This window comes from Erinaceus europaeus, unplaced genomic scaffold (assembly GCF_950295315.1).
Source record: "Erinaceus europaeus unplaced genomic scaffold, mEriEur2.1 scaffold_241, whole genome shotgun sequence".
Lineage (NCBI taxonomy): Eukaryota > Metazoa > Chordata > Mammalia > Eulipotyphla > Erinaceidae > Erinaceus > Erinaceus europaeus.
This window is the reverse complement of record NW_026647741.1, coordinates 163,948-180,233: the sequence shown is the minus strand read 5'-3', so window position 1 is coordinate 180,233 and position 16,286 is coordinate 163,948. Positions and strand designations below refer to the sequence as shown.

At 43.2% G+C, this 16,286-nt stretch overlaps 1 protein-coding gene across 27 annotated transcripts in view; it reads right to left on the bottom strand.

The window, feature by feature from the left end:
• Positions 1-16,286, bottom strand: part of ZMYND8 (zinc finger MYND-type containing 8) — a 154,662-nt gene that overhangs the window by 22,266 nt on the left and 116,110 nt on the right. For 19 of the 27 annotated variants that reach the window (XM_060184323.1, XM_060184328.1, XM_060184333.1 and 16 more), the window contains 4 exons: positions 16,093-16,245; positions 12,999-13,508; positions 7,792-8,163; positions 5,484-5,674 (listed from right to left, as the gene is read on the bottom strand). In XM_060184323.1, coding sequence (XP_060040306.1) covers positions 5,484-5,674; positions 7,792-8,163; positions 12,999-13,508; positions 16,093-16,245 — 1,226 coding nt within the window. The remainder of the gene's footprint in view (positions 1-5,483; positions 5,675-7,791; positions 8,164-12,998; positions 13,509-16,092; positions 16,246-16,286) is intronic. The other 8 variants (XM_060184334.1, XM_060184339.1, XM_060184338.1 and 5 more) reach the window with 1 other exon arrangement.

The window sequence follows — 16,286 nt, the reverse complement described above, 5'->3', positions numbered from 1 at the left end:
CAACAACCACAACGAGGCTACAACAACAAGGGCAACAAAGAGGGGGGAAAATGGCCTCCAGGAGCAGTGGATTCATGGTGCAGGCACTGAGCCCAGCAAAAACCCTGGAGGGGAAAAAAAAAAGTGGGGGGACGGGAGTCGGGCAGTAGCGCAGTGAGTTAAGTACAGGTGGCGCCAAGCGCAAGGACCAGTTTAAGGGTCCTGGTTCGAGCCCCCAGCTCCCCCACCTGCAGGGGAGTCACTTCACAGGCAGTGAAGCAGGTCTTCAGGTGTCTTATCTTTCTTTCCCTCTCTCTGTCTTCCCCTGCTTTCTCCATTTCTCTCTGTCCTATCCAACAACAACATCAATAACTATAACAATAAAACAATAAGGGCAACAAAAGGGAATAAATAAAAACTAAAAAAAAAGTGGGGGGACAGGGATTTCATCATGCAAACAGAGAGCTCCAGAAATATCCCTGGTAACAACAAAAAAAAAATTTTAAGGATATATTATTTTCAGTTTTGAATCCCCTATCATAAGGTACAAAGGAAGGCTTGTGGTGGGGGTGGAAGGGGAAGAGAATCTGCTTTTCCCTTGCCTTTGATATCCAATATCCCCACCAGCCCTACCTAGTCCCTAGGTAAAAAAAAAAAAAAACACTATTATGCTTTTTGTCTCTGATCCACTTTATCTCGACAGTTTGTACACATGGTGTGTGTGTGTGTGTGTGTGTGTGTGTGTGTGTGTGTTGTTTTCTGTTCCCAGATATTACTTATTTATGAAGGAGAGTGAGAAAGAGAACCAGAGTATTACTCTGTTACATGTACTGCCAGGGATTAAATTTTGGACCTAATGCTGGAGAGTCCAATGCTTACACCCACTGTCCCATAGCCCAAACCACATGACAGGCTAATCTGACTTAGCAAAATGTTTTCATCTGTCATACAGGATATACCAACACTTGATTCTTTGTCATATAAAAACAATACAGCCCAATGAGGAAAGACCTGTGGCGGTTTTGCTTTTGTAGCTCCAGGGCCCTGAACATGTGATAACCACTGCTGAATGGCTTCCCGGGGCCAGGCTTTTTCACTCAGGAAGAGAGGATATAGCACAGCACCACTCCACAAAGGAGCTCCTGCACCTTCACGTGCTCCCAGGATCGGAACCCTGAGCCTCACACATAGGAAGGTGAGGGAAGCAGGAAAGGGGTAAGGCGTCCATATCTGGCTGTAGAAGAGGTCTAGTCCTGTAGAGTCTCCCTGTGCTTTGCAGCCTGCTCCAATGTGACCCTTCGGTCAATGCTAGATGCTTATCCCTTTATTACTACCTCTTACCATCCATACTCCCTGTGGGTTTCCCCTTGAAAAAAAAGAGAAGAAAAGACCATGACAGTCCCCCCCTTATAGGGTGTGCTCAAGGATTAAATGAGGACGTTCTGAGGACAGTACTTGGTACAGAGTAGATGGCGGTGGGGGGAGGGGAACACCTGTGTGTGTGAGGGAGATGGTAAGAATTTCATCCCCAGAAGTTCTGAAGTCCAGGTTCAATCCACCATAAACCAGAGCTGGATAGTGCTCTGGTTAAATAATAACTATTACTATTTTTTACTACCTGTGCATCTTTATTTTCCTGAAAAAACTAATCCATCATGAGAATGTAATTTTAAAACTGCTTGTTGATGGCCAATGAGGTAACCCCAAATTCACCCCAAAATGAGAGGAACAAGAGTATCTGTTGTAAGTTCTGTTCTCAACTTGCTTCGGGGACCACGTCTCAAACCGCCAGCATAAACGTTTTGTGTTTACGGTTGGTCGTTTTGCATTTATCTCCTTATCTGACTTCACCAAACACGTCCACTTAAAATATTAAGACTAAATTGCTTAGCATGAAGACTCTAGAAAGGGAATGAAATTTAATATAATACTAATGTAATGGTTACATTCCATTTTAAAGAAATCATGAAGCTATGGACCAACCTTCACTCTTACTTCCAAATACAGCAAAGATTTCGACACTAATAAAGAGAACCCTTCTGCCAAAACACACAAAGCTTGGTCTCAACTCCAGGTCAGCTTGGAGAAAGGAAAGTTTTTCAGGTCCAAAAATATGTCACTGTGTTCGTTTTCTTAATTACCAAGAAGATCATGCCTGTAACCAGGGAGGTGGTTCAGCAGGCAATACACAGGGTTTGCAGGTGTGAGATCTTAGGTTTCAACTCTGACACTGTAAATGGCCAAGCTGGGATTTCTCTCATTCTCTCAAGGAAAATAATCTTTAAAGGTAGAACTAATTTTAAACCTCACTCTTTAAGATAAGGATATGTTTGATATATGACTGGAGATACAATCAACCTATATGGCACTGCAGTTTTGAAAGTTTGCTAAGAAAAGATGGGAGTTTCACAATGTATACAAAATCTGATCACGACATTTTATGCCAAGTGTACGTCACGCATCTGGCTTTAAGATAGTTCACTCTGTGGAGCACCTGCCTTCAAGTGCATAAGGCACTGGATTTTGGTCCTGGCACCACATAGCAACACTGTGAACAGCAATGAGGGAAATCCATGGATCATGGAGCAGTGCTATGGTGTCTTTTGTCAACCAGACAGGCTACTCAATGGTGATTGTAGGTTCACTCCTAGGTTTCACATGATAAGTAAATAAATGAATGAATAAACAGATAAATAAAATAACAATGAAGCTTATTCATCCATTTCCTGTAAGAGGATGGAATGATAAATAATAATGGAATAAAAATGTATACAGGAGTTGAGAAACTTGATTCATGTAAACCAGCAGTTAGTTCCACCTGACAAGATTTAGTGTCTTCATCTCTAAATAGGGAGCTTAGAACCTATCAGTTACAAGAAGTTAAGAAACAACAGGCTTAAGAACTGGAGGTCAAGCTTCCACTGCCCATTTGTACGGTAAAGCTTCTCAAGAAATGAAGCAAGCCTGGAGGTCTCTCTCTATCTCCCCCTCTCCCCCGCAACCCGTCAATTTTTTTTTTAATATGTATTTATTTTCCCTTTTGTTGCCCTTGTGGTTTTTCGTTGTTGTTGTAGCTATTATTGTTGTTGTTATTGATGTCATCGTTGTTGGATAGGACAGAGAGAAATGGAGAGAGGAGGGAAGACAGAGAGGAGGAGAGAAAGATAGACACCTGCAGACCTGCTTCACCGCCTGTGAAGCGACTCCCCTGCAGGTGGGGAGCTGGGGGCTCGAACCAGGATCCTTACACTGGTCTTTTGTGCTTTGTGCCACGTGCACTTAACTGCTGTGCTACCACCAGACTCCTCTCCCTGTCCATTTCTATCCTATCATAAAAGGAAAAAGAGAGGGGGGAGGAGTGAGAAGCAGAGAAGTCAAGAGATCATTTAGAAAGTAAAAATAAGGGGAGTCGGGCTGTAGCGCAGCGGGTTAAGCGCAGGTGGCGCAAAGCACAAGGACTGGCATAAGGATCCCGGTTCAAACCCCGGCTCCCCACCTGCAGGGGAGTCGCTTCACAGGCGGTGTCTAGCTTTCTCTCCTCCTCTCTGTCTTCCCCTCCTCTCTCCATTTCTCTCTGTCCTATCCAACAACGACAACAACAATAATAGCTACAACAATAAAACAACAAGGGCAACAAAAGGGAATAAATAAATAAAATAAATATTTTAAAAAAAGAAAGTAAAAATAAAAATAATTTTAAAAGATCATTTAGACAAAATCTAATCCTTTCTTAAATCAATAATGAAAAATCTCATCCCCAGCCCCCAATTTCACTTGTAATCCTACACAAAAGGTACAAGTGTTTGGTGCCTATGTTTTCAATGCTTTGTTTTTGTTCTGTTTTTTTAATTGCCACCAGGGTTATTGCTTTGGCTCAGTGATAGCACTATGAATTCACTAATCCTGGCAGCCATCCCCCCCCCTTCCTATTTTATTATTGGAGAGGACAGAGGGAAATTGAGAAGGGATAGGGAGAAAGAGAGGGAGAAAGACAGACACACACCTGCAGACCTGCTTCACAGACCATGAAGCGTTTTCCCTACAGATAGGAAACAGGGGCTCAAACCCAGGTCTTTGCACATGGTAAAACTGTGTGTTCAAGGGAGTCAGGCGGTAGCACAGCGGGTTAAGTGCATGTGGCACAAAGCACAAGGACTGGTGTAAGGATCCCAGTTCCAGCCCCCATTTCCCCACTTGCAGGGGGGTCGCTTCACAAGAGGCAAAGCAGGTCTGCAGGTGTCTTATCTTTCTCTCCCCCATCTGTCTTCCCCTCCTTTCGATTTCTCTCTGATCTAACAACGATGACATCAATAACAACAATAACTACAACAATAAAATATAAGGGCAACAAAAGGGAAAATAAATAAGTAAATATAGAAAAATTAAAAAAATAAAAACTGCGTGTTCAGCTGGATGCACCACCGCTCCGCTCCCCACGCTCATCTTCAATGTTTTAACAAAATTTCTCCTTTTAACAAAAGGAGTAGTAGCTACAGTCTTAGTTCCTAGAATCAAGTATTCTCAACAACTGTCGTGATTCTATAAATATGAGCAGTTAAGTCGTAAGTAACTAATTGGTAATTTACTCGTTAACTAAGAGTAAATTATTGTCTACATAGTTTGCTAAATGGTCTTAGATGATTACTGATGAATCACTATTGGTAGGGATAAGTGCAATAGCAACAATCTAGGCAGAAACATTCATTCATTCATCATTTAACATTAGACTTTACTGTGTTAGGGCCTGGCAGGAAGAGAGGAAAAAAAGGAAAAAAAAAAAAAAAAACATACACACCAAACTCTGTGCTTTGAAGCCGATCTTACTGTTGTTATTCTGATCTACGGACATGTCTTAGAGTACTTTGCAGTGCAAAGTATACTTGTGATGATGAGGGCTGTGGATTTTATTTGCCAGAATTCAATAATGAGCTAAAAGTATATGGCAAAGAGGAACAAAATAAAAGCCTGTATTGATACGGTGCCCACGAGTGAACACAACAGGCCCCAAGAGAACAGGTGAGTCAGGGAAGGTATACTACTCCCTGGGGTCCATCCCGGAGCTAGGAAAATCTAGGCGTCAGAGCAATCAAGACTCAAGTTACTGCTCACTTCTGTTTCCCAAGGCTTCTGCCAAAAAGCTCAACCCTCTGCCTGTTAATAATTGATCCAGCATTTAAAGAAAATCTCTATCTTTAATGACTAGATTCGGAAGGGTGGTCTTAATGCTGTGATTTTCCTAGTATGTACTGACTTTAAAACCAAAGTGCTCTCTCTCAGAGATTAAGACTCATTTCCTTCTATACATCTCTACTTAGATATAACTTTAGACCCTGCACAACCCCCCCCCAAAAAAAAAAGAATCTGGTCTTAAGAGATTCTCAGTAAAAATAGGGCCTTCCTTCCTAATATCTACTCCCCACACCCAAAATCTCTGTGACACCATGACCCCCAGTGTTCCTGCAGGAAGCTGGCCCTCCACTCCAGTCTCACCAGTCAGCACTCACTTTGCTAGTGTACTTGGCGATGTCTGCGGCGACGTCAGCTGAGGCAGTGGCGATGGGCAGGTCTGCAGTGATTGAAGATGCAAGGGTGCTTGTGGACCCTGAGCTAGTGACCAGGGATGATGGCTGAGTGCTGGTCACCAGGGTAATAGTGGAGGTGGACGGGCTCTGTGTGATCTCCTTCTGCTGGACAGCTAGGGGGAAAAAAGGGTCCTGGTCACCCCACTGACACCACAAGGATCCACTCCAGCATGATGTCAGGATGAAGGAGAACCCTCCCACCCCCACCCCCCAGAATACACCCTGCAAGCTTTTTAACTTTCAAGTGACAAAGATCCTCTCCTTGGCCAAATTCCACTGAGCTCCCATCATCCCTTCTTCTTCTAGCGTTTGCCCCCATCATCCCTGAGCTAGGTCTTCACCTCTAACAAGTCTCACATCAGCTCAGCTGTGCATCTGTAGAATAACTGTATCCCTTCCCCCACTCACACCTCCAGGATGTATTTCCCTGAGAAAACCCCAAGCCACTCCAGGAACCATCTGCCTGTTCTAGCCACACCTGGAGACAGAGCCCTGTCCCCCTAACCACAGTGGGACCGTAGGCCTAACTTTAACAGATGTCAGGGCAGTCTGAGAGATAGTGCAGTAGAAAAAATGTTGGATTCTCAAGCTTAAGGTCATAAGTTCAATTTCCCACTGATGCACGTGTCTGAGTGATGCTCTGGCTCGTGTTCACCCCCCCCCATTAATTGGCCTTTTTTTTTCTTTTCTTTCTTTCTTTTTTTTAAATATCGGGTTAACAGACTCTCACAGGTTTCTCCCACCCACCCTTTGTGCTTCTGGTAATTTTTCACTATCCTAACTTCTATTTGCTCAGCTCTGCCTCTGCCCCACTTCCAACTTTCTTCTTTTGAAACACCCAGTCAACTCTGTAGCAACTGGAGCTGACTTCAGTTCGTGGTGGAATATTGCAATAGCTGCCTGTGCACTTTACTGTTCTGCTTTATCTCTGACACAAGACAATCTACAAATTGAGAACCACAGAGTCAACGAGCCTCTTCCTGAGGCCACTTAAATAATTTCCCTGGGGAGGGCTCATGATGTTTATGAAGTATAAAGACTGGAAAGAGGAATGCTTTTCTCCCAATTCTAGATTCAGTTCTGCCCACAAACTCTCTTTAAAGGGCAAAACCAAAGCCAGCTACACTCCCCCACCCAATCAGTTACTTGAAGGGTTTTACTTGAAGTCAATTAAAGACCCGGATGCCTTTCAATCTTTCATCCTGCTGCTACTCCTGGAGTCTCTTCCCTAGGAAGCACTCCTCCTTTTAAGACTTTCAGTCATGGAGCCCAACCTTCAATGCTCTAAAGAGAGGGATTCCCATGGAACAAGATCTGCATCTGGCACTTACAAAGGTCAGGTAACTGGTAACCATCAAATCAGCACTTTGGTCAACTTCACAAAAAAGTTCCAGATGGAGTCTCTTGCATGGCCAGTGGGAGTGGTGATTTTGCCAACTTCAGCAACTGGTTCTTGATGCTGGTTCATTTTCTGTATGTGGCTAGTCCCCATTTATTACCAACTTCCCACACAGTACTCTTTCCCCAAAATCATGCCAAGAGGGTCATATATACGCACAGGAAACTTATGCAAAGGTATGCCTTGCAGTACTGTTAGCAACAGGACAAGCTGGAAACAACCTAAATGCCCATCAGTAGAGGGATATTTTAAATAAACCAGGAAATACTTTGCAGCAGTCCAAAAGGATAAAGTAGAGCTACATGTACTGACATGGACAGACCTCCAAAACATGCTGATAGGTGGGGAAGGAAAAATAAAAATAATTGGAAAAAAAAAAAAAAAAAGCAAGTATGGTACCATTTTTCATGTCTTAAAAAATAAAAATAAAAAGATGTAATAATTTAACAGTCATATATATATGTATATATATACACAAGTATATATGCATACATGCATTAAAAATAATCTGTGGTTAACAGTGGTTGCTAAGAAAGGGAGGAGAATGAAATGGAAGACCAATCAGGACTAGAAACTTTCCTCATCCCTTTCTACAAAGAATATATGCATGTACTATTTAGAAAATTAAAAAATAATAATAATAAAGAAAATCAGCGACAAAATAATTTTTTAATAATGGCCAATGGAAATGTCTACGGCCTTTGGGATATAATGGCCAGGAAACAAACAGGAACTGAAAAAATTATAATAAAACAACAATGGTTTTTTTCTCCTGTTGATGTGGCAAAAAGGGACTGGGCGCCACAGAGAACAGAAGGGGAGGCTCGGTACCTTTCACAGCCTGTCTGGTCTGATATCTCGTCCCCTGGGAAGACTGAGGCTGCTGCTGCTGGTTTTGCTGCTGTTGCTGCTGCTGCTGGCGCTGCATCTTCTGCATGTGCCACTTTTGAGAGGACGTTTGAAACTTACTTGATGAATTCCACACGACCCGCTGCACGGCTGGGGCAGTCTCCTTTGGTAAAAGTGGCCTCTGCTTTTTCACTGGGCTTCCTGTGGCGGCGGCCGGAGCCGTGACCGTGGACGTGGTGCTGGTGGTGGCCGTGACACCAGCCGTGGGAGTTTGGGAGGAAGAGCGGGTGAGGACCGGCGTTTCAGGGGGAGACTGGTTGCCTGCCGTAGCGGATGGTGGAGCTTTACCTACAACTAAAGCCAATGTGTAAGAAAAAAAAAAAATTGGATTTGACTTGGGTTCACCTGCCGGGTGTTTCTAAACTAACAAGTTCTGGGTGAAACAACTCAAAGAATGCTGATTAAATCCAGCTGGGCAAGGAAACCCCAATGGAAAAGCGTTTTCTCCCCTTACACAATTCAAGCTGCTCCTGTGATGTCTTCTATCTCAAAATATCAGCGCCCCTTTAGTTTAGTGAACATGTGCTTGTATCTGAGACACATGCCAAGGCCTCTTGGGGGACGGGGGTGGGAGAGCTCAGAAAGTCCCAGCCCCTGCCTCTAAGCTGTCTACCTAGTGTGTAAGGCAGTGGATGAACAGAAACACATGTGCCTTCCTAGAGGTGGGTGATACACTACCCAAGACCCAGCCAAAGTCACTCCAGAGATTAAGACCCTTTGACTAGGGAAGCTATAAAGCACGTAGCCCAAAGAACCAGACAGGTTCCCAATGGCCCTAACACTTACTAACTTTACACCAACCAGAAAGAAAAGCATCCTTTAGTCTCTTCTGATTCCCTCTGTGACAAAGTCTCACTCTAAAAACAAATTCTACCCATAGCCAGAACCTTCCAGTTTTTTTTATTTACTTCAAATTTAGGAGCCTTCCTTTTGTTTAGATTGTATCTACACCTGTCATACCCTCTAACAGATAGCATAAGGTTTATCTATTGTGTGATGGTCCATTTCAAGTTTATAGTGAATTTAATTTTTTTAAGTGAGTTACTTTCAATTAAAATGTTAAATTCAAAGTTCTGTTAAGGAAGGTGAGGGTAGTCCTCTCCACTGGTACATTTATCTGTCTGTCTTCTGCACTTTTAGTAAAGGACTTTTTTTGGGGGGTGAGGGTAGATAGCATAATGGCTATGCAAAGAGACTCTCATGCCTGAGGCTTCAGAGTCCCAGGTTCAATCCCCCAACCACCATAAACCAGAGCTGAGCAGTGCTCTGGTTAAAAAAAAAAAAAAAAAAAAAGTTCTGTTAACTTTTCTAAGTTCTGAGAACTTAGGAAGGGCAAAAACAATGAATGTGAATAAATTGTGTTTGATTTAAAAAAAAAAACTGCTTTATGCAGTATGTCTTCTGGAGGAGCTGGACTAAGGGGTAGGGTGGGGTGGGATGGGATTTCAAGAGGTAACAATGAGAATGGCCAGAAAGTAGAGTAAAGGCAGAAGCACTAAGATAAGGAAGGAGTGACCACATGAGTACTTATTATAAAAGAGGTCAGTTATCCTTGTGGAAGTTTCAGTCACCCCGAGGTGAACCTTACCCTCCTCCCTCTGAAACAATGAATCACACAGAAAACAAGTCAAAACCCAAATTGTTAGATGTGCCCTGATATCAAACCCTCAAATAAGGATCATGCCTGTCTTTATAGATTCCTATCACCCTGCGAAGATGTGAGCTTGATTATTCTAGAGAGGCTTTTCAGGAAGCTGTGGTATTAGAGGTGTCAAAGGGAAGTGAGAGGAAAAAAACAAACTGACAGGCTGGGTGGTGGAACACCTGGTTGAGAACACACATTACCATGTGCAAGGAACTGTGTTCAAGCCCCCACTCCTTAGCAGGTGGGGACTCTTCTTCACAAGTGGTGAGGCAGTGCTGCCTTTCTTTCTCTTTTCCAAGTTCATGAACAAGAGCATAGGTTGGGGGATGGAATGGAAGCTCTTCCTGCCTGCCTTAAGACAACCTGCCAGGTAAAGTCTACAGCTCCTGGCTCCTCTGGGTGCAGTTAACTCTGAACCTGGTCCTTCTAAGAGCCCACACATAGGGGTGAGCCCCCAACAGGCTTCTAACCTGAAGAATCAAATGTAATCACCTCCCTTTTCTGTTATGTGACCACCACCAACAACAAACATCAGCTGTTGGTTCTCTTGCCCAGACATTTTCTGTCCTTCCACCCCATAGCCCCACCCCTACCCTGGGTCAAATGGTAACCCATAAAAAGGCTCTGCTCTCTGACTTGCAGGAACACCCTCAAACTTCTGGTTATATAGGAATTACAGCCGGCCTTCTTTCCCAAATGAAAAACTGTGAAGTGTTTGTGTTCTCTGAGAAGATTCCAGGCTCCAAGCATTCTGAACTTTTCCCACTAAACACCAAAGTATTTTAATTCTATGGGCATCCTGATGATTTGAGGAAGAGAGACTTTAGGAAATTTCATTTATCTTAGAAATACAGAGTGCATAACCTGGAACACTGAGAGAGAGAGAGAGAGAGAGAGAGAGAGAGAGAGAGAGAGAGAGAGAGAGATTTTTTTTAAAGGTCAGCACTCCAGAAACTAAGCTATCAAATTCAGCGACTGAGTCCAGACTTTTATCAGTGCCTTGTATAGAAAGGGAAGGCATTTTAAGGATGGAAATTACTGATGTTACAGTATGAACACAGCAAACAAAGGTCTCTAAGCGAGCTCCCTTTGCCTCTGTTGTGAGATCACTAGCTATAAAAGCTGCTTTGCTGTCCGAGGATTCATATTCTATGCATGAACTACATTCTGGCAGAAGGTAAATTGGAGGTCAGCACAACAAACTCCGAAATGCCCTTCATTTCCGGAACTCCTCAGTGAAATAATATGGCTGCAAAGATGCTCTACTGTCGTGTGCTGATGAAGCTGATTTTTCAAGACCCAAACCAGCATTCAGGAGGTCCTGGATTTAAGGTCCCAAACCCAGAGAAACAGCTCTAACTGAATTACATTGTGTTTTTAAATCATCTTCAGCTCAATCATCCTCTACACATTTGGGGGGGGGGGGGTCTCCTGGAGAAATATCCACTAGGTATCAGTGTGAGAAAAGATCTTCATTGTATCAACCAAAGCAGGGCTCAGGTGGTGGCGCACCCGATTAAGCGCACGTTACAATATGCAAGGACCCAGGTTCGAGTCCCTGGTCCCCAGCTGCAGGGGGAAAGCTTTGCAAGTGAAGTAGTGCTGCAGGTCTGTCTCTCTCTCTCTCTCTCAATCTCTCTCTGTCCCCCCCCCCACTTCCCCTTACCTTCTCAATTTCTGGCTGGCTCTATCCAATAAATTAATATTTTTTTAAAAAACTTAATAAAAAAAAATCAACCAAAACGTTTTCCTTTAAAGGTGTTTGAAAAACAAGAGATCTTTTGAATGACTGGGTTTTTCTTTTTGCTTTGACTGCTCCCTACATGTAAGAGACAAAATGAAGCCCAACCCCACCGACTGCAAAACTTGTTAACAGCACATATTTCTGCATTACAAAATCCCCCCCCCCAGTTTTTTTACTCTACTACTTTTATCTTACAGTGATTTCTTTTATTTTCATTTCATTTCCTGGTGGTAAATTCTTGTTAAACTTTATCAAATCCTTTCTGCAAGGGAGAGGGGCATAAAACCAATCAACCAAAAGATCTGTTCCAGAGAGATAAGAGCACTATAAACCTACATTCATAAGCACTGCCACCTGCACCCAAGATTTCCACAAGGCTCTGAACAAGTGCTACACCTTTTGTTCTCTGCAACATCAGAAGCAGTTTCTCAAACTCGAATCCACAGCATAATCAGATTTTTCAGAGAACAGCCATGAACCTATGAGATGATGCGTGGGATGTTGTGGTGGTCGACCCTTCCTGCCTGATCCCATCTCTTCTTTCTTTATCTCTGCACTGCACCATTCAGTCACCTTTCCTCCTATTCCAGTGAGCTGCAAGAATTTTCTCTCTCTGGCAACTAAAGGTCCAAAAGAGCTCAAGCTGACATAACTGTGAAAGAAAGACTCTCCAAGTTAAAGTTCATGCCTGTCTTCTACTTGCTTCTAAGGCAGCCAGATTAAGCAACCCCCCCTCCCCACCCCCAGGAGGCTAGGGAAGAGGTACAAACTCACTCCCTCAAAAAGAGCTTGGCTGAAATGTTAGCTCCTGTCAGAGATTGGACAGAGTCAATATGAAACCTGGCTCTATTTTATTACTCACAAAGTACATGAAGTTTTATAGCTACAACCTCTAATCTGCCCTTAGGAAATGTTTCTCCTGGGCCCTCAATTAATTATCTTTCTTAAGCATGTGGAATCCCCTCAACACCTACTTGTCAAACCAACTGGAAAATGTGCTGACTGCTTTGTCAAGAGGAAGGACACCCTTCATGTCATGTACTCAGTTCCTTCAAGAGGATTCGCCAACATACTTTAGCTTAGGTGGGCTTAGGATTGAGGGTGGCCAATGCCTGGCAGTGTGAAGAGGGCAACTGGACTCATGAAGATCTTTTTTTCTTTTTAATTTTTAATTTTTTTTATAATCTTTATTTATTTATTGGATAGGAAAAGGTAGAAATTGGGAGGAAGAGGGAGATAGAGAGGGAGAGAGTCAAAGAGACACCTGCAGCTCTGCCTCATCACTTCAGAAGCTTTCCCCCTGCAAGCAGGGACCAGGGGCCTGAACCCAGGTCCTTGCATACTGTAATGTGCACTCAACCAGGTGCGCCACCACCTGGCCCCTCATGAAGAGCTTTCAACTGAACCCTTTGAACAATGTCCTGCCAAGTGTCTACATGTTGACAAAACACTTTAGGGCTATATAAGCAGTTTAGAGATGACTTCGACTAAAAATGGCATTATCCCTAGAAACATCTATTTTCTATTTTTCATTCTCAAAGCTAACTAACCAAGTTAAGTACTAAGCAGAGAAATAGCAATGGAAGTTGGTCCTACCACCAAACAAGTGACCTGGATCTGATCAATGCTATGCTGTACCTCCCTTCACGACATCAGAAGATCACCAAACTCTGGGCAATACAGCTGCAGGGTAGAATTCCAAATAAAACCATGAAATCATTAACTGGTACAATCACTTACCATCCTGCTTGGGAGATGGTTCTTTGGGTTCCTTCTTATTTTTCCGACCCTCCCGCCCAGAATGGTCTTCTCCTAAATCTATCACCAGTTCACTCTCTGAGTCAGAGTCCAGGCCCAAATGTACTGTAGGGGAATCCATCTCATCTTTGCCCTTCAGTTTATCCTTGGTAGGATGAGTTGAGGGTTTTGTTTTTTCTGCAAAGTCCTTCTCGGGCTGGGGACTGGCCTTTTCTTTCACTGAAATTGGGTCTGCTTTCTCACTGGTTGGCGACGTGCTTTTCAGCTCCTCTTTAGTCTCCACCGGATTTGCCAGTTTGGGCTTTTTTTTGACAGCAGATGGCTCTTTGTCCATCTGACTACCTTCTTTGTCTTCTACATCTTCTGGCTCATTCTTGGACTTCTGCTCATCGTCACTGATATACTCACTATCACTACTATCTGACTTGTCAGAATCCTCCGAATCGCTGTGCTCTACGGCCGTATAAACATCTTCCGAAATTTCATTTATGCCTAGATTCAAAAAGAAAACCCAGCATGTGGCACAGTCACAGAATAAAGAGCAGGACTAAAATCGCAAGCATTCTCCAAGCTAAATGCTGGAATAGAAGACATTTCAAATTCATCACATTGGCCTGGTGGGGTTATAAGTGAAGTAAGATTGCAACTGACCAAGCTGACAAATGCAATTTGTGTTTGGCGAGAATTTTAGTTATGAACATTCAAAGACAACATGGAATCGAAGTGCACAAAATTTAACTTTGTCAGAAGTTAAATCTTTGCAACATTAATAAATAATCAGATCATGGAGGCTGGGAGAGAAAGAAGAACAAACCAGAGATCTATAGATCTACAGATCAGAAAAACAAGAACCCAGAGAAACCACTTATCCTAGACACAAAGAAAACGAAGACAGAGGCAAGGCCAGAACCCCAAGCACCAGTTTTGCCAGCATCATTCAATTCATACACTACCAGAGTTCCAAAGTTCTTCAACCTTTGGGTCTAGGACCCAAATATGAGTCAAAGTCTTTAAAGCAGTGGTCATGGACTCAGCCCACAAACCAAGTGTAGCCTGGGAAACATTTTCTTTGGGAAGCTATTATTCTGGTCACAGAATGCTTTGTTTTTGCTTTCTGAGTCAGAAATTGTTCATCAATTCACAAACCAAGAAATTTTGTAGAAAATCAAGATGATGGGCTTGTGTTGAAAGGAGGTCTTGCCAAGCAATGGCTGTCTAGAATCCACTGACCACTCTCCAACATATAGGCAGGGGAGTTTCAGCTGTCTCTAGGTGACCTCAGTGTCCAGACACCCCCTCCCCTGTTCTGCCCTTAACCCTACACTGCTGTAGAGTTAACCTGAATTACAGCTAACTGACAGAGCATTTGTATTGTTCTGCCACTTATAATAAAGTCAAAAGAAAACATTTCAATCAAAAGGGAAAAGAACAAAATACAGGTGTTTCTCTCTCTCTTAGGCAAAAACAAACATGGGCAAACGCATATTTCTAATAACAGTTCCAACTCCCAGTAATGAGGGTCCTCAGACTACAGGTAAATATTACATCCTAAAACTTTTCAGTGATGAGATCCCTACCAGTCTACTGTGCTGTCTTCACTCTAGAGCAACTGTCACCAAGAATGGAGTCACTGTACTGACCCAGACACACTGAAAGGAGAGCTGCAAAAGTACAAGAGCCTCCAAGCAGCCCAGGGCACTGGACACCAACAACACAGTCATTGGTGAATATAAATGCCTCAACCGTGGACCAAATCAGAAAAAAAAGAGTGTGAGAGGGGGGGGGGGATTCAAGAAACAAAAATCCAGATCTGGCATGATTTCTGGGTTCCAGACTTGTGCTACTGGAGCTAATGGTTAGACTTGGACACACAAGGGAATAGAATGACTGATCACGTGGTAGGAAGAGCCCAAAGGATAGAAATTCACATCTTGCTCCTCTACTTTTATTATTAGTGGAGTGACCTCCCTCTGAGCCTAGTTTGGTTACTTTCAGAATGAAAAGGATCCCTACAGGTGGGGATCCAGGGGCTTGAACCGGGATCTTTATGCCAGTCCTTGCACTTTTTTAAGCCACGTGCGCTTAACCTGCTGCGCTACCACCTGATTCCCGAAATATTTAAATTTTTAAGGATGTTTAAATGGCCTGCAAATTTTTATCCATGCCACAAAACTTCTCCACCAAACTGATAACCCCAACAAGAAACACTCTGTTCAAAACAACTCCCTAAGACCTCAGTTAAGCTCTTTTGCCAGCTGAAGGTCCAAAGTACCCAGTGGCAGGCAACCTTACTTGGTGTGGTTCTCACTCCTGATACCCAGATGTCTCCAATATTTAAAACTGCCCTCCAGGCTTTATTTACTTATTCAATATATGTTCCACAGCATCAACTACATATATAAGGCCAAGTATCTCGGAAAAAAAGAAATTATGATAAAAGAACGTCCCTATCCTCAAGGAACTTCTAGTCTAGACTGAGAGAAATACAGCCTCACAAAGAGACCACTGGATGCTTCAGAGCAACAAAGTTCCAAAGGAAGTGAGGAAGGCAATCAAAGAAGACCTCCAAGCGGAAGTGAGACCCAAACTCCGCCTGTGGCAGGATTCAAATAGACCATATGAAGGCAAGCAGCATGGGGAAAAGGAAGGCAGGAAACAGGTACAAAAGCAGGACAGCTGGGAAGTGGCCCAGTCTGGAGAGGGAAGGAGATCATCTTGAACACACTTATCCTCTCTGTTGAGATACTGATCTGCACTGAGAGAAGCAAAGATAACTCCACTGGATCTATCCACTTCCACACTTCTCTGCAGACAGCCACAAAAAAAAAGATTAAACTCTGAGGAATTCAAAGAGGTCTTCTGAACAAGCAATTAGCAAATCTGAAAATGTGGAACATTCTGACCGTGAATATTTCAGTTGAACAAACAATCCAGGGTTAAAGCAGCTGCTAAAAGCAGACAAGAACCAGCTTTTATTTCACCTGGGTGATATCTCTACCCATGATGACGATGGTGAAGATGATGACAGACGACGATGATGATGATGATGATGACACAAGCAAACCAAGTGACATACCTAATTGTGCTTTGCAACTCTCTATGGTCTTGTCAAGATTTAGCTGGAACCTGCTTCGAATCTGGCGTTTGGGAGAGATGAGTGGAACGGGGGTGGACTGCTGCTGGACAGACTCACTCAGTTCCTTCAAGTCCATCTCCGCCTTGCTTCGATCTGGAAGACAGTATCATACCCATGAGAGAGACCATGCTTAT